We start from the raw sequence: 22448 nt of genomic DNA on the forward strand, positions 1-22448 counted from the left end.
TCTTTTTTTGGGTGAGGCATACAAATTTAAGGTTATAAATTTTTACCTAGCACATATGATGTTATAGTTGTGTTCTCCAAATTACATTCAAAATGGCACATCATCTAACAGTACAAAGTATGTACATATATCTAAAAATTTTAGCTGACTTATCAGATCCTTTACTTGCCATGAGATTTTCTGTTGACTAGAAAACCTCCCTGCCTGACCTCCTATATGTAGAAGTATGACTTTCACATACTCTATTTTTCCTAAATAGTAGGAATTCGTTTTTCTTTCTGAAAAGTAACACTGCTTTTTCTTTTAAAGGCCCTTGAATGCCTAAAATCAGAAATCTTTAAATAGATTCAGGACTCAATGAGATCCACTTTAATGAAACAAAGCCCCAAGCTGTTGCCTGCAGACAAGCCTTCTCTGCTATTAAATCATCTTACACAGCCTCACAAAGGCACTCTCAGGCCTGTCTTAAGACCCTTGCCCTCTGCCAAGTTTCTCACTAGAAACAGCCGTATCTTGACTACCTAAAGTTGAATTCTATCAGTAGCCCAGGTGAACTAAGAAGTTATTGGGAAATAGGAACTTTAGAATGTAGCAGATATAGATCACTTTTAAAAAATAACATTTATTGGGTTTTTGGTTTGTTTGTTTTCTTAAATACAGAAGAGTATAAAGAAGAAAACAAAAAAATGGCCTATAATCCCATCACTCAGAACTCCTGTTAACACTTAAAAAATAAAAGTAATATATGCACTTGATAAATTTCAAACAGTACAGAAAGGTACAAAATGAAAAGTCTCCTCTTCTCAAGGTAACCATTATCAACGGTTTCTTATATATTCTTCTGGACAAATTATTTTGTGCATATTACAGCCTATACATGTTTAGCCTTTAAAAATGATTTATATATACAAAAAGATCTTACTATGTATATACTGTCCTCTATTTTTTGCACTAAGTATATTTTGGAGAGTCTCCATATCAGCAAATACATTCAGCTTTTTTCCCTTCTCTTGGAGTAGCTGCAAGATGTTTTGTTAAGTGAATGTGCCATATTTTCATCCAGTGTCTTGTTGAAAGGCACATAGATTGCTGACTGCATCACATTTAAATCAGGGCTGACTTGGTTTCACGTTAATATTTCCCTGGCCATCTAGTCCTCAAACAGAAATTAGGTACAGAAACACCGTAATACAATTTTCAAGATCCTAAAATAAAGGAAAATTTAAAGAAAAAAAGTTTGACCTGTAGTGACCAATAATGAAGTGTTTAAGTTCACTTTGGTCATGTTATTTCTTTAACAGATCACTCAAGATGGACTCGATTGGTTGATATCAACCTAGTACGGTGCCACGCTTTGAAGCTGGACTCTTTTGGCCAGTTTATAGAATTGCTACCCAGCCTGGAGTTTATCTCACTGGACCAGATGTTTCGTGAACCACCAAAGGTAAGTCACATTTGAGAGTTTCTTGTTTTGTTTTGATAGTCAAGGAAGAATACGAGACGACCTGTGAATCTTCTGTTTTTACAAATAATGCTCTTACAGTGTTACACTTAGACTATTAGTGCCAGGCTCCGAGGAAGTGAAACACTTAATAATGCAAACCCTCCTCCTGTCCTTGTAAATGGGTAGTTAGGGCCTTTCTGGAGAACAGAAAGGAAAAGTTAAGGGGCGCTCTGTCGGCTGCCAGAAGTAAGGTAAGGGTGAGGCTGGAAATTGGAGCTAAGACCAGGACTAATACTCAGAATAGTTATTTGTAGATTAAGAGTCTAAAATACAGGTTGGAAGTTACTTCAAATGTTTTACTTAGTCTGTTCTATTAATTTTTATATCCTGGGAAATCTGAGGTTACCCAGTTATACAAAATTTCATTTTAAAACTGCTTGCCAGAACTATACTTTCACAGAAATAAAATCTTAATCCTTCAACTAATTATGTTCTCTCTTGTCAGTTATTATTGGTTACATTCCCCCTGTTGAAGCAGTGCAATATAATGGGAAAAGCTCAGGATCTGAGGTCAGAGTCCTGGGTTTCAAGTCCCAGCTGTAGCACTTACTGGTCCTGTGCTATTGGACAGATCTCTTCCCATTGTGTACCTCATCAGCTGTAAATCAGGCTAGTAATACTTTATCTTGCTTGAAGTATTGTGAGCCTTAAATGAGACTTGTGCATATATGAAAATATTTCATAAATTTTAAGTACTGCATAAATAGTAGTTTGTATGTAAAGATGAAATGAAGTGATATTAAGAAGGAAGTTTTGTATACCAACTGAAATTAATAAAATGTGTTCGTTTTTACCCTAGGGCTGCGCTCGAGTTGGCCTGAGTGCAGGCACAGGCATTGGGGTTTCCTCAGCCCTTGTTAGCAACCAGAACTCCAACAATGACAATGATAATAATGCTCAGAACAACAACGCCAACATACACGACAACAATCACCATCACCCAGATGACTCAGATGAGGAGAATGACTTCCGGCAAGACCTGCAGCCAGGAGAACAGCAGTTTGCAGCCGACGGTAACCCAGATCTTTTGTGAGCTCCAGATAAAAATGAATTTTTCCTTTGGATCATATTCTCTGGCTCCGCCCTATTTTTCCTGTTTCATCTTGTCCCTTTCCACACTGAGGAAACCTGGCTGAGAAAGCATGTGAAATCCTCCTGTTGGCTTGCTTGTTTTCAAAACTATCCTAGTCCAAAACATCTAAGTACTTACAGAATGGGAAAGGCTAATGGGTAGTGCCTTGGGATTCAGGTTAGAGACCTGGAAAACTGAAATTTAATTTTCAAGATCTAGCAATTATATCCTCTGAATATGTCCTTGACTAGGTGATAGGTACATTCAGCATGAATATTGAGAATATTTTTGGATATTGCAAGAACTGAAAAAAATGAATGTGAATTATGTGCTATTTTATAAACCATTTTTATACCTTTATAATCAATAAGTAAATCTTCGTGACACCCAGCTAATTAAACACAAGAGCTAATAAAGACTTACTGGATGTCATTTATGTAATTGTCTATTTCTTTAATGTTTATTGAACAGCCTTGTTAATAGGCTCTGTCTGAAGATGAGTGAAGTAGTTTGCCTTCCCAGATTCTCCAGTGTCCCAGTTGGCCTCTTAACAACTGAAAAAGGCGTGTTTTTTAGCAGTCTTCTTGCTGCTTTGCTCACTCTCTAGGCCCAGTAGTTAACGAGAAATAAGGTGTCCTGTACATCACTGCTTTTGTAATGAAGGTACGAGTGTGCAGGTCCTATCCGAAGTCACCTAGAGGTTTTGTCTTTACACACTTACCGCACATTTGGCTCTTGGCAAGACTCTGCGGTGACTGTCGTACAAAATCTGATGGTTATTTTTCTCCTTTATCTCATTTTGCATCTCAACTTCTGCCTTTCTGATATACTTTCTTTTGGCAGTTTGAAGCCATTTTGCTGGTTTCCCCTACTTCATTTGACTTCTGTTTCCTTTGCTGATGCTGCTTCCTCAATTCCACTTTATTCTTTGATACCTCTTTTTCTTTACTCATAGTCTTTCAGAATCGTGGCACTGGTACAAACTGTATGCTTTTGAATTTCAGTCTTTATTTCTAACCTTGGCCGTTGTACTTTTTTGATGTAAATGCAGCAACATTTAGCCTTATTTCTATGTCAGAACTCACAAACATTTTTCTACTCGAATCTTTTCCCCAAAAGACACTTGCCTCAAAGATACAAAAGCAGAAGTGCAGAGCCGGGGATGAGAAGATGAATGTGTGAAGTTAGCTGTTGTTCCTTTAACTGAGTTTAAGCATTATCACACAATGTACAGGTCACTGGCATCATAAAGCTGTGGACTTCAGAGCGTAGACCACCCATGGGAAACCTACAGTAGCTGCAGTGCAAAACTGCCCAAATCTTACAAACCCAGTTTTGGTTGGAGTTAGTGAACTGGATAGATTGTAGACTGCACTAAAAAATTATGTGTCCATTAACATCTCAGTACAGAGTGGAGAGTACATTTCATTGTAAAATCACATACTAAAGATTGAAACAGGTATTGTCCTGATTTGAACTGACATCAGTCAAAGATGCTTCAGAAATAATAATTGAAATGAGTTTCTTGAGTATTCAGTCAAAGGATTTGGATATAATTTTGTAAAATGTTGGTAAATCTGAATATTGTTTTACTTACTGTTCTGTAGGAAAGTGACTACTTTTTTTTTTTTTTTTTTTTGTCTTTTTCGTTTTTTTATCGGTACCAGGGATCGAACTCACGACTGCCTGCTTTCAAGGCAGGCGCTTATGCCGCTGAGCTAAATCCCCAGCCCCGTGACTACTTTTTTAAAATACAGTAAGATGGCCACTTAGTTGTTTGAAAATTTTCACAACTCATCCTCTGAAATAATAAAAAAATAATCATACATTTTCATTTGTTAATAACCACTGAGAACTATAATGAAAACTTTGGAGGCATAGCACATTTAAGTGGTATTGAAATGTTAAAAAAAAGTACTTAGTTTATCAATTATCTTGGTCGTACATTAGCCAGTAAATAATACGCTAATCTAAGCAATGAGCCTTGTGGTACTAGCCAGGTAAACCAAGATTTAAGGGGCAAGGTAATCCCATTAGGAAGAGAAAGGTAGAATAGAGCTTCCCTGCCCTTATATCCTGGTTTACCTGACTGATACTACAAGTCTCATTACTTGTAAGTTGATCACAAGGTACCCCACTAGCTGGTTTTTACCATCTTTAAGCAATGGCTCAAAGGGCAGTCATGTAGCCATCCTCAGCGGCATCTTCAGGGATGAACATGGTGGTTTCTCTTAGCTGTGTCTGTTTCTCCTTGCTTGCTTCTTGCAGTGACGCTTTCTGTAGCAGTGATCTCTGCCTACCATAATTTCCTTTTCCATAGAATAATTAGAAGCCTCTTGTTAACGTCCCTACACTGAAGCAGTTTTGCCTACCGGTGTGGCTTCCTCTGCTCCTCTTGATTTTTACTTTGGCTTATTTTTGTTTAAGCACTGAATGAGATGGAAGACATGGTACAAGAAGATGGAGAGATGGTGGCTGAGAGTGGGAATGCTGCGCCAGCTCACAGCCAGGCCATTATTCCTGTGGATGTTGATGAGGAGCAAGCAGGTGACTTCTCCCTCTCTGATTCTGAAAACTGGAGCCTGGCTGTATTGAAAAACATGAAAGAGAACATTCATTTTCCAACCTTACTGTTGGTGATGGGCTGTATGCTGTTCTTCGTTTAGGGCTATAAAAAGTCCTTAATATTACCCTTGTTCTATATGTATAGTAATCTCATACCCTCCTCTCTCAGTGAGGGGCAGTGGAGTGATTGACCTAGTTTAGTAAACAAGTTAGTATGTACCCGCTGTTGCTGGGTGACTTAGGACAATCTGTGGAGCCTAATGCTCTTAAAGATTACTTATACAGCCCTTCACTTTACAAAAGGACAAACTAGTGTTCTTTTGAGTAGTAGCCCTATGGCTCCTCAGTGTTATAGGTATACACTGAGTCTAGATAGCAGGTTTTCTCACTCCGAACCTGTTGGAATGCTACCTTATATTTGAACTGAAAATAGCTTTGCCCTTTTTTAAAGAGTTATATTGATGTAATCATTTGTTTGACTAATATTTATTGAGTGCTGGCTCTACTGGGCATTGTACAGTAGACAGCCGAGGTTCCTTGATGCTTACATTTTGTTGAGCTAAATTAGCCGCTTGTCCAAATTGAGGGAGAAGAGCTAAAGGTGTAAAAGCTGCACTACCAGATACATTCTCAAATGACTAGTTTGTAACTTGGATTTAACCTTCCACATAGACCTGTAGTCAGTCGGTGAGTGCAGGATGCTCAGTAATCATGTACCTTTTATGAGGATTATCTTCATTTGCCTTTCCTTGGCTCATATATTTACAAAATTAGGAAAATATATTGCCTGCTCTTTAAAATTACTGTGATGGTTATTTGGGTCATGTTTAGGATTTTTCAATGCTTTTGGAAAAGTGGTGCTCCTGGAGGAGGAGTACCATATGATCTACTTTAATTTACCTTCAACAGTTTGTAAAGTGGGTTGGCACATTGATCGTACTTAATGTTGACATAGCGCTTAGGTTTAAAATGCTTTCACAGTATCTTTTCCAAGTCATGTTCCATTAAAGTGATAGAGAAAGGAGGCTTCACAGAACAAAAATCATCTCAATGTTGACATAGCGCTTAGGTTTAAAATGCTTTCACAGTATCTTTTCCAAGTCATGTTCCATTAAAGTGATAGAGAAAGGAGGCTTCACAGAACAAAAATCATCTCTGAAACTCCACATCTCTGGAAATAGTACTTCATGTGAGGGGTTTTCTTGGCCAAAGAGTAACTATTAAGCTTGTGCTTTTTGTTGTAGGACCCAGTGGTCTTCAGCGTGTAGTAAAACCAACCCCGATTACTGTCCATGACTCAGAGAGTGATGACGAGGAAGACAGTCTAGAACTCCAAGAAGTCTGGATCCCTAAGAGTGGTGCTCGGCGTTACTCTGAGCGTGAATCAAAAACCGGAGAGTCCAGGGAATTGTCAGGTGAGACCTGTTTGTGAGAATCACCATCAGGACTGGAACCCTTGGCTTTCTCATGTGCTTGCACTGCAGTCAGTGGTACAGTTAACATATGCCTTACGGATGTGGAGGGAAGCAAAAGGCCAGTAGCTTGGAGGAGGGAACCTGGCCATACTACTGGGGCAGGGGTAGCACAGCGAACACATGGGCCAGGGCTCAGGAGAGGAGGAGTCAGTGAGAATCACAGGTCCCACAGTGTGGGCGGTCATGACCCCGGGTTAGAGAGGCTTGCGCCACATGGAAGAGACAACTCCTAAGTCATTGGGCCAGTTAAGAAACAACTGGTTCCCAGCTGACACTGTCCAGTTGCACTTAGTAAACACTGGTGGCAAGTTTGGTGCTCGAGGGAGTTCTGAAACACGTTTTTATGCCCTCTTGCCACTCTGTAAATGTGGACATCAGTTGCTCCCACTTATGACCTGTAATCCTTCTAACTTTTAGGTTCATACTTCATCCTTGGCCCCCTTTTTGTTTTTTTAGAATCATATACTTGCTGCTTTTAGCAAAGGATGATTTGTTATTAAACATTACTCAGTTTTCCTTGGGTACCTTCCTTATACCTTAATGTGGTTTGAATGTTAAGTATACTTAACATAGACTAAAAAAAAATATACATACATCCACATACACTTCTGTGTATGGGTAATTTGGCTGTTTTCAATTTTGAATGTCTTGCTAACCAACCATTGACAATTTAGTTTTCACTTATTCCTTTTTAGAAATTCAGATAAGTAAAACTAGTTGAAAAGAGCATTTATGGAAAAGTAATGTGACAAATGTTGTATGAAAGGTTCAGAACCTTATTTGTTTATTCCTTTCCGAATTTATTGAGCCGCACTGTGCCCCAGATACTGTAACAGGTGCGGCAAGGGCCCCTGAGCTGAGTAAGCCACGGTTTCTGTCTTTGTGGAACCTCCCGTCTAGATGGAGAGTCAGGTCACCGTGGGGAATGTAGGGGCACGCAAGACAGCGGCTTCGGGATAGCTGTGCAGACATCAGCAGGGCACAGGGCTGATGAACTGGTCAGAGCAAGCGCCCTGCCAGTGAAGCAGAGGCAGGTCGAGAGAAAAGCTGGGGCTGGGTGTGGATTGTAGGCAGAGGGAACTAAGTAGGAAGTTTGTTTGGAGCCGTGGTGAGCTTCGAAGGCTAAGCTAAGGAGTGTAAGCCGGGTAGGAATCATAGAGAGGTTCGTACAACCCTGCGAAACCAACTGTAGTTATATGTGAGTAAAATCAGTTGACATTGTTTCCCATCCAGATTGACTTGCCTTTTTGTTCAGAATGTGTACTGAAATCTCTTCTTTCCCTTGGACCGTTCTTTTTCTGTGAGCAGTAAGTGGAAAAGGCAAGACTCCGCTTCGAAAGAGGTACAACTCCCACCAGATGGACCAGTCGAAGCAGTTCCCCCTCGAGGAGAGCAGCTGTGAGAAAGGCTGTCAGGTCACCAGTGAGCAGATCAAAGCTGATATGAAAGCAGCTAGGGACATTCCTGAAAAGAAGAGAAACAAGGACGTTTATCCCAGCTGCAGCAGCGCTGCGGCCAGCACCGTGGGAAGCGCCAGCTCCCACAGCACTGCTTCTCAGAGCCCCGACTTCGCGAGGACGGTGAACTGCAGCAGCCCTTCCGAGCCTAGCCCTCCGGAAGAGGATGCGTCCCGGCAGTGTGTCTGCTCCCCGGTGGGGTCAGAGGACCCTGAGGCCATGGACGAGGGAGAAGCAGAGAGTTCTGTCTGCCCCAGATGCTGCTGTCACAGGTCCCGGGAATCCCAAAGGAGAACTGGCAGGTGTTCTGATGAGGAACGGCCTTCCACCAGCCGAGCCTGTGTTGTGAATGGCCCGGATGGTACGAGATCCACCTTTTCCTTTAGGACTCTGCCCCAAGGGGGGTCTTCAGGCCCAGCACCTGATGAGAGGACTCATGGGAGTGGCTCTGGGGCTACAGGTGAGGACAGGAGGGGGAGCTCCCAGCCTGAGAGTTGTGACGTGCAGTCTCATGAAGACTACCCTCGGAGGCCCCTAACCAGGGCCAGGAGCAGACTGTCCCATGTACCGCTGGTATCTGAGTCAGGTATGACAATGCTCTCAGGATCAGCATCGAGGGTAGGGCTGGAGAAAGGGATGAGCTTGTTCATGAGTTCTCTTAGAAAAAGCCAGTTGGGCAGATTATATTCTATTGTGGGGTTTTCAGATTATACAGATTTTGTACTAATTTCTGGAATGTTTTGGGGGGGCACCATAGAACAAATTTTAAAACAATTCAATCCAGATAACTCAAAATAGTGCAGCATTTAAGAAAAATGTAACTGTGTGTTTTTACCCTAAATCCAGTAGTGATTTTGATGATTAAGCCCCAAGGTGAACTCTGGCCCCATTCCTCACTTAGGAAATCCTTAAACCCTAACCAAAAGGTGAAGACCTAAAGTTTCTAGGACTGGGGAAATACTAAGCTCAGTGCCCACATGTGGGGATTTCCTGCATCTCCCTCTGTAGCACCGAATAACTTTCTCTGAATTCTAGTTTTGTTTCCAGTTAAGTTTGCCCAGGATATCAGCAGGTAAGTAGTTTTACTGCAGATTACATGGGTGAAGTTACACTTTAAAGAAAAAAAATATATGGATGTGTAAAATGTGATTAATACTTACAATGTGTATGCTGAGGCCTTGGGTTAGGCATTTACATTCTTTTAATTCTCTGTTTCTGCCTTTGTTTTTGAGTGATCCATCCTGTCATTGAATAATAGTAGATTTTTATTTTCCCCAAATACCTCTCAATTTTACTGTTCCCTCAATTTTAGAAACTTTAAATGAACCCCAGAACAGTGAATACTTTCTTTATGTACTAACTAGAATTGGGTGACTCCTGTAGAATTACAGTAACAAAAACAACTTTTATAAGATAAAATACGAGACCTTAAAGATTCCATTATGCTTTGCAAGTATTAGTTCTGGTAAAAATACCTCTCCCAGTTTAAAGTTTAAATTTTATACCATTTCTAAATTTAAATTGTTATAAAATGTATATATAACGAATTTATCATTTTGAAACGTACAGTTCTGTGACATTAAGAACATTCACGTCATACAACTGTCATAACCAACACCTGGACTTTTTCATCTTCTCAACCTAAAACTCTTCCCTTCAAACAGTAACTTCCCACTGTGAGACCTGAATTGCTTTCTTTTTCATATTTATAAAGTCAGATCTTTTTTTCTTTTCTATTTTTATGCTGTGAAAGGCCTTTCCTATACTCAGGTTAGATGTTTGCATCCCCTCATTGTTTTATTCATCTGTTTATTCTATTTTACATCTTTAGTTCACTTTGGAATTGCATTATGTCGGTAACTAAGAAAAAGGTCACTCTCATAGCAGTGAGTCTTTTTGTTTAGGAAATTTGTGTCTTCCCTGTCTTAGGTCTCTTAGTAAAGCTTTACAGTGCCTTGTTAGTTTTTGTTTTGTTTTTGAGACAAGTTCTTTAAGTCACTAAATTTTCCAGTCTGGGCTCAAATTGGTAACCCTCCATCTCATCCTTTCAGAGATCTGGGAATTCAGGCTTGTGCCACCTTAGTCAGCTTGTTTTGTTTTTAATATAGATCCTTCATATAACCAGTGGTGTTTTGATGTTTTTATGTTTTGCTATGAGTGCTACTTATCCTTTTATGATTTTATTCTGACCTGTTTCATGACAAGAACTTATTCTTAGGTTGAGTAATCCTTTGGTTAAAAAAGAAAGTAAGCCGGGAGTTTAGCTCAGTGGTGTGTCTGCCTGGCAAGCACAGGTTGTGAGTTCGATCCCCGGTACTAAAAAAAAAAATCAAAAAAGAAAGTAAATCTCCTGTATGTGGAGCTTTTTCCTGTTGTATTTATTGCCTTAGTTTTGTTTTTCAATTTGAGATTTCTAATGTCTGCAGTGTGATTTAGTAGGTAAATTTGGTATACTGTTTTTTTAAGCATAAATGTCCATTTACTTTCATTAACAGTTTTTCTGGGGAAATATCAAAGTACTGATTTTAACATTACCAGCACTCATTTGGGAAGAACAAGTCATTTTAATGACTGACAAGTTATTTTTAACCTGTATATTCTTTATATCAAAGCCATTCTGCTTTAAATGTTTTAAGGAGTGAAAGCCAAATAATAAAAGAGGAAATTTGATTGTTACAGATTTTTGTAATCAGTTCAAGATGGTTAGATTTTTGACCTTTTTTTGGACTTGTGGAATATAGCAGCCATCTTAGAAGTTAGTGTAATTATTTTATATGTGAAATAAATGTTTTTGTAAATTGTTCTTTTTATCCTTAGTGTATAAAAGCAAATCTCAAAATTGATTTGATTATCAAAAGAATAGGATTTAAGATTAGTTCTCATAAACTGTAAACTTTCCCTAACACCCCAAGACTAGGTTTGTCTGCTGTTCTTGTTTTTCTGTAGCGTCTGTAACACTAATGTGAACCCTGCTATATTGTAATTCTGTGTTTTGTTTCCTATCTTTCCAGTGAACTAATGAGCATCATAAAGCCAGGGCAGTGGCATCTTGTTTACTGTTATATTCCCATCTCCCAGCTTGTAGGCACGGTGTTTCACATACCGTATGGGGCTCAGTGAATAGTTATGAACTTAAGAAGTGTAGAAACCATCATATGTGGTATATTTATGCTAGAAGATGTACAGAATCACTAGAAATTGTCTCTAGACAAAATCAGTTGTCCCTAGATGGAGAGGAGGGCATAAAAGAATAGTAACAATCCAATAGACTCTTCCTTTTTCTTTGGGAAGCCATACATAGTTTTTCAAGATCATCTACTAATAAAAGGTGACTTTATTTTACAGAAAAAATAGCTTTCATTTTGTAGAAAACATAAACCACTAATTTAGACATTGCAGATTGGGAATCATAACTTTGAACCCACATTCTAGCATTTAATGGGGAAGGTGAGAGGTTTGAAAATTAGATCATAAAAGGAAGATATGAACAGAAGCCTTGTATTAAAATATTGTCTTGAAGGACTGGAGACAGACCTGTTTTTTGGTTTTGTTTTTGTACTAAAAGAGAGAGAACAGGACTTCTCTATGGAGGGAAGCTGTAGCACTTGTGTGAATTTGGACAGTTGAGTGAAATGTGTGGCCTATAGAAGGCTACTTACGAGGCGTTTGTATGAAGTTCCTCCAGGGTAGAGTAAAAGAAGGCATTCATGGGGTTGCCTGTGTCAATCGTCTTAGAGTTTTGTTTTGTTTTGTTTTAAGAACTCTAGTATTTTGCTTAATTTCTCAGGGTCCTTGGAAGAATTTTGGTATAGAACTTTCTTTTTATATATAGAATTTCCCTTTTGCCTTCAATCAAAGCAGCCATTTTTGTTGTGCATAGTAGAATTTCACAAAAGATTTCAGATGGTAGAGAAAAGATTCTGGGTGTTAGAAATTACCTGCACTAGGTCTCTAGATTGTGTCTAGTCCTAAACTTTAAACATTAGCAGTATTTACACCTAATTTTTCTGTTTCTTTTTTTGTTAGGGTTTTTTTTTGTGGGGGGGGGGAGCAGGGTGGGTTTTGAGACAGCCTGTCACTGGGTAGTTTAAGCTGGCCATGAACTCAATATTAGCCCTGGCTGGCCTTGAACTCAGTGATCCTCCTGCCTTGGCCTCCCCAGTGCTAGGATGACAGGCATGCACCAGCACTCCCAGCTTCCCTATCTTTTTTTGTAATCTTTGGTTTGAGATTATAGAACTACAAAGTGAAGTGTTTGCAGTTTCTACAGAGAACAGTTTGGTGGGGATTATGTGCATTAATAAAGTGAAGTCCTTCGGGCAGTGCCTGACACAGAGTAAGTGCTCAGTAGATTTGTTATTTTGTTTATGTATGTGTAATGCACTCATTCATTCTGCAAATGTCGCGTGACAATCACTGACTAAATGTGCATCTTATTAGCCCATTGTTAGTAGCTGATATTGAAATAAAAGTGAAGTCAGACAGTGTGATTGCCTTCTAGGAATATTTGTTTATATTTATATAGTTTATATTTGGAGACAAAACAAGTATACAGGGAATGATAAAGAACAATATATAATGATTGGAGGTCCACTATGATTTGTCAGAAACAAGAAACAGTTGAGCTGGTCATGTTGAGCTAATCCTAGCTCTCTGAGGCTGAGGCGGGATTGCCACAAATTTGAGGGCAAAATGGACTACATAGTTCAAGGATGGCCTGGGCTACATAGCAAAGCACTCACTGACTCAAAAAACCAACAAAACAGAAACAAGTAAGAGTTAATTTGATCGGAGATTCATATGATAGTATTTCAAAAGGTGAAACCAGAACAGGTGATCTGAGCTAGAGTGATTGATAGTAGTGAGTAAAAAAGGAACTAGAGGGGCTAAAGCATCTCTCCCCAGTGTGAGACCTTGGAACATACTGACTATGCAGCAGTCAGTAATTTAATTTTCTTTAAGCAGGAAAGTCACAAGTTTAATCTGCTACCAGTACTTACGATGGGATGAGTCAGGCTAATAACCGGAAGTGATGGTACCAGCCTTGTCGGAACGGCCTAAGTGTGGGAGGATGTTGGGTGTGATGTGCCAGAGGTTGAACTGATTTGGAACTGTCCATTAGAAACACTAATTCCAGCTGTATTTCCTTGGAAATCAAATCGAGATTTGGGAGTTGCCTTGGTGGATTTCATACATATGTGATGGAATACCTATGTGAGTAAAGAAAATAAAGCAAAGCTAAAATTTGGACTTTTTTTTTTTTTTTTTTTGCCTTTTCCAGAGGTTGCCAAAACAAAGCCACGTCACGCCATCAAACGGAAACGGACAGCAGATAAGTCCACCAGTACCAGTGACCCTGTGATCGAGGATGACCATGTACAGGTAAAAAGTCACTTTTCAGTTGAGCCCAGTTCTTGAACAATGCAAAGAAACTGTAGTTTCTTTTTTTATAGTTTCTATATCCTAGAGGGAAAAAAAGATACTGCTTGTCAATCATACCAATGGAACATTTAAGCTTTTTAAAAAACATGGTTACATGTCAAATTTTTCTCCTTGTAGGTTCTCGTATTAAAATCCAAAAATCTTGTTGGAGTCACTATGACCAATTGTGGAATCACAGATTTAGTGCTGAAAGACTGCCCCAAGATGATGTTCATTCACGGTATGTATTTGGGTCCATATTATACAATAGCATCATGAGTGACTGTAAAGAATTAAGAAATCAGAAATACAGCAGTAACATTACTGTACATATGTGTCCTGTTGGAAGACTGGGTTAATCATACTTAATTCTGTCCTGTTGTACAGTTCTCAAATAATGACTCCATAGAAAGGATCTATGTGTCCAAACAGGTTTATTTTGTAAACAGCCTTTTCTGCAAAAACTAAGTGCTCCCTGACATGGCAATTGGATTAACAGCATGAATGGGCTCTGGAGTCGGATACACCACAGTTTGAGGTGTATTGACTCAGCCATTGACTGTATGATTGGAACATGTTTTGTGTGTAAATTTTTTTTTTGCGGGGGGGGGGGACTGGGGAGGAAACTCAGGACCGCGCGCTTGCAAGGCAGGTGCTTATGCCACTGAACTAAATCCCCAGCCCCTAGAGTTTTACCAACTTTTTTTTTTTTTTTTTTTTTTTTTTGGTGCCAGTAATCGAACTCATGACTGCACGCTTGCAAGGCAGGCACTTATGCTGCTGAGCTAAATCCCTGGCCCCTGTGTGTAAGTGTTTTTGAGGGGAGCTTAACAGCTTTGTGTTTTGGAGAGGTGTCAGCTACACCCTTAGTTTTACTACATGGCACATTATCATCAATCCAGACCCATTTGTGGCTCCAGATGCCTTTGACAGCATCCTGCTGTACTGGTCCACTCTGCCAGTACATCTTTCACTCCTGACTTACATGCCTGTCTCAGCTCTGCGGTATTTTGTGTGAGCTTTTAAAAATTCTAGCTGTACATATCCAAAGTCTATTTATCCTTTCCCTTTTTTACTCAGAATTATGGTCTTGATGCTCATCCACATAAAATTATGAAGCTGACTTGTTCTTTGACTTGAATAAGTTATGTATATCAGCATGCCTAGTTATGCTTATCCCATAAAATATTAGTGAAAATTAAATTGTGGTGATTGATACATCTTTGTGTATATGCAGAATCTGCCAAAATACACATCAGGGAAAGAAAAACGTGTGAATATTTTAATACTAAACTCACTGGGACATCATGAGATTAATACAAGTTACCTTAGGCCTATACAATTACAAGAGGTGCTCAAAGTGGTATCTGTGAGCTTCTAGACATTTTGTAGCACAGTGAACTGCTGAAGTGTATACACATATTTTTAGTGGACTCTGTATACACATATGTGCATATACACTTGTAGGCACACACACACACACACACACACACACACACACACACAAGCTCTGACCTTTAGTGAATGCTCATTGAAGAGTAGTTTTTATTGTATTAATACTACAAAAAATATTAACAGCATTTATTTTTCTGGCACATCTCCCATGACACTGATAGAAAACAAAACAAATCCCATTAACGGTTTCATGTCAGGGCTGAATTCATGTCTTGCTGCTATCTGCCTCTGATTAGCATTCACTGTCCTGTTGGGTAGCCTGTCCCACTTCTCAAGTATGTTTTATTAAAGTAATGCAAGAAAGGTGGTAATGTAGCAGGCTAGATGTCACTACATTACAGTTCCTACAGGAAAACATTAAAATGCTATAAAATAATTATTATAGCGAACTTGTGGAACAGTGTGTAAGTGCAAATACTGGCAAAGGGATATTTGTAGGATTTCCATGTTAAAATTTAAAGAATTAATTATTAATCTGTGAAGAAATGCCACAGGCACAGTTTATTCAGAAAACACTTTATAGAAGCTTATTAAGGATTGGCAAGAAGCACAGGCAATGTAGGGAAATAATTGAAAAGTATCTGAAAAAGTAGTTAGTGTTGATTTGTTTATATCTCATTCCATTGAAATTTAAATCCTTCCAGGTGGCTAGTGGTTACCATATTGTAATGTACTGTTTTAGATTAGAGAATCTAAATATTAATTGGCTTTTGTTTGGTTGGTTGGTTTTGAAGATTTGAGTTTTTTTTTGATATGTAATAAGAATTAAAATCAACTTTGCTTTTATCCTATAAGTGAATATAAGATAATATATGAGTTAACTGGATTTATGTGACCACCAACTGTAAAGCTGTACAGTTGAATAGTTATTTATTCTATCCAGTAAATATTCCTGAATAATTCTCATTCAAGTGAGTCACTTTGTGGCACTTGGTTTCCTTAACTGGATCTCAAAAGGAAAAGATACTTCAGCATCCCTTCTATTATGATTAAACACATTTTGAAATTCTCTTGTAACACTTATTTGTACTGGTAATACATGACCTGTATTAAAGATACTCACAGTAGTAGTGTCTGGTGCTCATAAAAGTTGAGACAATCCTCCAACGTGCTTTCAAATGGGTCACGTGTTGCTCTTATATATAATTATACAGTTTACCATTGTTTCTGTTTTTAGCTACTAGGTGCAGAGTACTGAAACATTTAAAAGTAGAAAATGCACCAATTGTAAACCGCTTTGACTATGCACAGTGTAAGAAGCTGAACATGGATCAGGTACTGGACCAGATACTAAGGATGCCTCCGGAGAGAAACCGCATCATATACCTTCGCCCCATGCAGCAGGTAGCAGGCTCTACCCGTTTCTGATGATACACGCGTGTCTGCTGATTTAGTCTTCAACACTTTAGACTTGGCATGGATTCATTGCTCAGTCCATATCAGTGATTCCTTTTATCTCCATACATAGTTTTTTTTAACCCAGTTAGACTCTTAACAATTTTTTTATTAAAGCTTCTCTTCTAGATTTTTGTAAGTTTGTAGCAAATTATTTAACAGGCATTATTCAAGAAGTTTTTTTTTTTTTAATAGTTATCTGTGGCTAAAGCAGAGATTCAGGTATCAAACTACTTGATTCAAATTCTCATTTTCTGACCTACATCCTAATTCTTAACTATATCCTAATTTCTTCATTTGCAAAATTAAAGTAATATACCTAAGGTTATTGCGATGTTTCAACTAATATATATGATAGATGTTTCAACTAATGTATATGATATGCGGGAATCATTTTTGTTACAGTTATAGCATAATATAATGTTGTATCATTATGACCAAGCTTTGTATATGAAACTGCTAGATTCCAGAAGAGAGTTTAGAGGAAGCACTAAACAAATCCTGAAATCACTGTGTGAACCAGGCCACTAAAGAATCAGTTAAGCCACTGAGATGGCAGAGTAGAATTTTGTGACTACAGATAGGGAAGAGAGTGTTCCTAAGAAGAAAGCAGTGCCCACTACGGAAGGTTACAAGGAGGTTAGAACTGTGCTCTGTCCTTAAGAACGGACAGTGAGCCCGTGAAGGACTTCAGATTCTGTGCATTCACACTTCTTCAGTGCAGTCCGTCCTGGGCCCTAGAGTCCTCAGAAGTGGATTCTGAATTGCTTGAAATCAGCTACTTGAATCAGGGTTCTCTGGCTTACCAGGTACATCCTAAGCCCAGCGTGGTAAGCTGTTTGTGGCTCACTATGACGATACAGTTTTCAAATCAGCCAGATTGCTAAACCGAAGGACCCCAGGAAAGATTCAGGCTGTATAAAATAGGTTTTTAAGATTTGCTTTCCTTTTCCAGAGACCTCTTTATGATGTCTTTCCACAGGTGGACACACTGACTTTGGAACAGAAACTGTTCAGCGGTCCCTATCCCTACCACATCTGCATCATCCATGAGTTTAGTAACCCTCCCAATGTGCGGAATAAGGTGCGCATTCGCAGCTGGATGGACACGATAGCCAACATCAATCAGTAAGTAGCTGCGTGGCCCTCTAGCGGAGGTCTTTTTGGTCACTTTAGGTAATGGGGCTCCCAGAAGATAATGCCAGTTTTTTCTTGTCTTAAATGATTCCATCCTAGTCTTTTAGGCATGCTTGAAATTATGTATAGCAAAAACTGAGTGAAATAACAACTGAAGAGCATAACTGTGTGTATGTATGTCACTTTTTATTTCCAAACTAGAGAAACTAGGAACAGACTGTACATGTACATTCGACTATACATTACGGAGTATCAGAGATTAAGTCAAAGATCTTAAGACAAGGATGTTTTACATTATCAAAACTGAATTATGTGTTTATTATATAAACACTGCATTAAGCTCCCTCTGTACACAAGACAGAGAATGGTTAGAGGATGGCTTTGTTTCTTTGACTGATAAGATTTTGAAGATGGTAAACTTTGATCTCGTAGACAAATCTCTGTTTTGAATAAATGGAGGCCATTAGATTCAGTATTTTTTCTGAAACGTCTTATAGAATCTGGGCCTGAAACAGTCTCTACAGTTTGTTTGCACCACATTTCCTAACATTTTCAGTTTTAAAATTTTACTTTCTTCGTTGCCTTTAGAGAGCTCATTAAGTATGAATTCTTCCCTGAAGCCACTCGAAGTGAAGAAGACTTGAAGAAGTACCCCAAGTACCCCTGGGGGCGAGATATCTACACTTTAGAGGGTGAGGGTTTACCACTGAGTGGAAAGCTAAATAGCTGTGACTGGATGGAGAGACATATCTTAGAGAAAACATGAATGGGAATCTTGAATTCATCAAAACAAATGGGTGATGTGGATACCTGTAAGAAACGGGGCCTGATCAACATTGGTCAGCCTGTGTCTTTTTCATCCAGAGAATATACTTGTTTTGGTTCATGAACTGAATTGGACAAGACCGAATCAACTTGCCCCATAAAGTCAACATTGAACCTAACCATCGAATCAAATCAGTTCTTCTCCATCTCACTGGTGACCAGAATTATAGAATTAAGTTCATGAACCAAGCTATCACTGTAATCAGAAAGAGCAGATAAAAACTGCAAATTGCTGTGTTTGAGACTTTGGAATTGACTTGGGAACACCTGAGTCAGTTTCTCCTCTACGTTGTGTATGTGGGTTAGGAAGAACTCCAGGGTGGGGTCCATTCAGCACCTCTACAGGAGGAGTATGTTTTCATCTGTCCTTTTATTTTAGGTGTTGTTGATGGAGCCCCATATTCAATGATTTCTGACTTCCCTTGGCTGAGGTCACTGCGGGCAGCAGAGCCCAACAGCTTCGCCCGATACGATTTTGAAGATGATGAAGAAAGTAATTATGAACTGACCTGACCTTTCTCCAGTTTGAGTATATCCTGCTGTGCTAATTATTAGTACTTTGAAAGTTCAAAACTGCACAGATTTTAAATGATTTCCGGGGGCCGGGGATATAGCTCAGTGAAACAACCCCTGCTTGGCAAGCACAGGGTCGTGAGTTCAATCCCTGGTACCAAAAAAAAAAAAGTAAAAATGAAAAATAAATGATTTTCGTATAATCTATGTCCCTCCCACAACCCCCAAAAGCTCTGAATTTGTACTGGGAATATATGCTGGGAAGGATTCCTTGCAAACATATGTTTTGTATTCTTTATTATCTTTGTCTTTTTTTAATTGGTGCTGAAGATTGAACTCGGGCCTCATACATTCTACCACTGGTCTGCATCTGAAGCCAGTGCAACTAAATATTTATAATCTTGTAGTTTTTGTTGGAGAATTTAGAATTTATCAACAGTGTTACACAGAAGAGTTTTAATTGCACAAATTATTTTCCTGTTATATAGAAGTTTCCTAAGGAAATGAATCTTATGGACTACATGCATATTACATACCACTCCAGCCTATCATTTTTGCCTCGGGTTTTAATCATGCCTGCTGTCTCAGGCATCAGATGTGGCATAACATAGAACAGTGAGGACCCATTCTGTGGACTATTCATGCATCAGCTGCATCATGTTAAAATGTGTAAAAATATTTCATGAGCCAGCTTATCTGATTGATTTTCCAGTTGATTCTGATTATCACACATCTCCCCTTCTCCTTATTTCCAAGGTACCATCTATGCTCCTCGAAGAAAAGGACAGCTGTCTGCAGATATCTGTATGGAAACAATAGGAGAGGAGATCTCAGAGATGCGGCAGATGAAGAAGGGTGTGTTTCAGCGAGTAGTGGCAATTTTCATCCACTATTGTGATGTCAACGGAGAGCCCGTTGAGGATGACTACATTTGATTGGCCCTAGCTCCTTTCCAGGTATTACAGCAAGAAGCAGCTGCCCTCACTGAGCTGCTGCCCTCACTCAGCTGCTGGAATACCCCACAGGGACTTGGGACATAGCATTGGGAGGCCCTGGCTGTTTGGAATATAGGAAATGTATAAGGAATATTGAAATTGTATACAAAAATTTGTACATAAACAGAATATGCAAAGACACTTCCTAAAGTACAAACTTTATATCGTATGTTTATACAATTTAATTTAAAAATCTCATTATGAAGGCATATAATTTGAGAGAGTTCATTTTGTTCCATTTTTCCTTCATTCATACAGTCTCATTTTTTGACTTGAATCCCCATTTACTATATTCTTAATAATTACCATCACCCCCTTAAACCTGTGCCTTTTTCTTCTCAAGCAAAGCTGTTTTAAGTAAACCTGATGAAAATTGTGTTTTGTGTACTTTTTTTGTTGTTAAAAAAATACCAACTAAACTATATAATCAGCAAAGGCTGTATGTTTCTGTACAAAGAATATAGCTCCTTTTTTTCCCTTGGTATTATAGTTGCCATGTCTCTTTAAATAAAAAGACTCATGAATTTGAGGGGGAAATGGAAAAATTTCCAAAGCATTTGTAGTTATTTATTTCCACATTCAATTGTGTATATGCTTTACCTTGAATATAAAAATAAAAGTTTACTAAAAACTTTTTTCTTGCTTTGGATCTAAATCCTTCCTTTTGAGGAACAGTTACAAATACCATGCAGAAAAGCTGTACTTTGTAAGATTCCAGTGCTGTCCAATTTCTGGTCTCTAAAATTCTGTGGCTGTACAGTGTGGGACTCCTACAACTCGAGCGAAATACTGGACTCCACAGATCCGCGGTGTCAGATGGCCGTTCTCCTTTCTGAAGGAGGGATGCTGACCTGATAACGCTAATGGTATACATTCTAAATACCGCCTCGCGTCAAGAGCAGAAGCTTTAGAGCATCACCTGCGTTTGTCGTGGCTTTGCCACTTGGGAACTGAGTGACCTTAGCAAATTAAACTAAAGATCTTTAGGAAAATTATGTAGGAGGTTTCCAAATGGACCTAAGGAATTACCATCTATATTAAGTGTATAGGTTCTTCAGTATGTGGTCAACCCCTTCACTTAGAGGAAATTAATAGAAGCCCACATTGTCTGTGTAAGTTCTCTGTGCTTGGTAGGTCAAGAATCCTTCCCAGTACACTGCCTCTGTCACTGGTGGTGGGAATGCAAGAATATCAACACCAATGTGTGCCGAATGATAATCAGTGTCTTTCTTTAAAAATCTCTTCTGAGGTTTTTAAGAAACATTTTCCTATTGTATTAGGAGGTATAAGTCAGTTGATAAATTATTACATTGTTTCTAACTCAGGTAGAGTATTACATTGTTTCTACTTAGACAGCTTCACTATTAAAGTTACAAGTAATAGAAGGCAGAAAATACAGAATATTCTAGATACTCCGCCTAGAATACCCAACCTTTAAAAAATTCAGTCTAACCCTGGTTTTCTTATTATAACCATACAATCATCCAAACAGTGCCTGTGTTGGCCACAAAAGGCCGCTGCTTTTTAACTGAATTTTGTATTTAACTGGCTCACCTTCTAATCCAAGCTATTAGGTAACTACAACAGGAAGCACAAAAATGATGATAAAGATGCCAGCGCTGGACGACTCAAAACTTGAAAGCACATTTTGGTAGGCATTTTTCTGGGTGCCCAGGTTGTCTGATCCCATGATTGTAGCATTCATATGAATAGCTTGTTCATGGTGATGTCTCATTTCAGAATACCTGTACCAAAGACATGGGCATCCAAGAGGCCAGAGAGTGTCTTCTCTCATTTTGAGGTATTTTCCTTTTGCACAGCATTCAAAACCTTCAGACACACCTTGGATAAAAGTGTAAGGAATGAAGGGCTGAGTAGTGATTGCCTAGGGCAGGGTCAGAACTTCCTGTGTAGGGCCAGATAGTGTTTTGTGCTGAATGGGCCACAGCTGTTCTCTGGGAGAGCTGCCCCCGTATGAAAACCATAGACAGTGTAGATGAATGAACACACAGTGTTACAGTAAGTTTTATCTGTGAACATAAGTTTGAATTTCACAAGATACTTACATGCCCCAGGCATTGTATAGTAGAAATCACTGTGAAGGCTGAATACACCAGATCTGGCCCTTAGGCCAGTTTCCCATACCTGACTTATTTGTCTATTCAGTGAGGCCACATGCTTGTCTGCCATATATTCAAAAGGCCATTAGAATCATTTCATGGATAGTACATGACTGCATTAGCATCGCTATTAGAGTGACTCTTGTGTATCATGCTGCTAGGCATGGGACAATTGCTGGGTGGCCAAGAGACAATCACTACCCTATCCCAGAACCTCAGTTTCGTCATCCAAATGGTGGTAACAACTAATATCATAAGCTATAGTGAACTGCCCAGTGTAATGCAATGGAGGCTCAAGGTATAAATGGAAAACATGGAGGATATTTTTAAACATATTAAACGATGCACTACCATTTAACTCCCTCAAAATACTACACTTTGAACACACCTACCATCATTCTTGCCACCTGAGCAGTTCTGAAGTCCTCTCTTGTGAATGTCTTTATTTACACGATGTGGCAGTCCAGACCCTGAATCAAACCATTTACCTTTCCCTGTTTGACTTTGGAACAGA

The 22448-nt window shown here is 38.9% G+C and overlaps 1 protein-coding gene across 4 annotated transcripts in view; it reads left to right on the top strand.

Moving 5' to 3' along the window:
• Fbxo38 (F-box protein 38) overlaps positions 1–20449 on the top strand; it is a 45814-nt gene extending 25365 nt beyond the window's left edge. For 2 of the 4 annotated variants that reach the window (XM_003477334.5, XM_063232333.1), the window contains 12 exons: positions 1302–1444; positions 2304–2517; positions 5004–5123; positions 6386–6556; positions 7925–8659; positions 13355–13455; positions 13633–13735; positions 16127–16293; positions 17327–17472; positions 18070–18173; positions 18686–18799; positions 19576–20449. In XM_003477334.5, coding sequence (XP_003477382.2) covers positions 1302–1444; positions 2304–2517; positions 5004–5123; positions 6386–6556; positions 7925–8659; positions 13355–13455; positions 13633–13735; positions 16127–16293; positions 17327–17472; positions 18070–18173; positions 18686–18799; positions 19576–19754 — 2297 coding nt within the window. In that variant the 3' untranslated portion in view covers positions 19755–20449. The remainder of the gene's footprint in view (positions 1–1301; positions 1445–2303; positions 2518–5003; positions 5124–6385; positions 6557–7924; positions 8660–13354; positions 13456–13632; positions 13736–16126; positions 16294–17326; positions 17473–18069; positions 18174–18685; positions 18800–19575) is intronic. The other 2 variants (XM_013141078.3, XM_005006980.4) reach the window with 2 other exon arrangements.
• Positions 20450–22448: the final 1999 nt, after the last annotated feature.

Source organism: Cavia porcellus, unplaced genomic scaffold (genome assembly GCF_034190915.1).
Source record: "Cavia porcellus strain 051 isolate PalLab524CR breed Dunkin Hartley unplaced genomic scaffold, mCavPor4.1 scaffold_21, whole genome shotgun sequence".
In the NCBI taxonomy this organism is placed as follows: domain Eukaryota; kingdom Metazoa; phylum Chordata; class Mammalia; order Rodentia; family Caviidae; genus Cavia; species Cavia porcellus.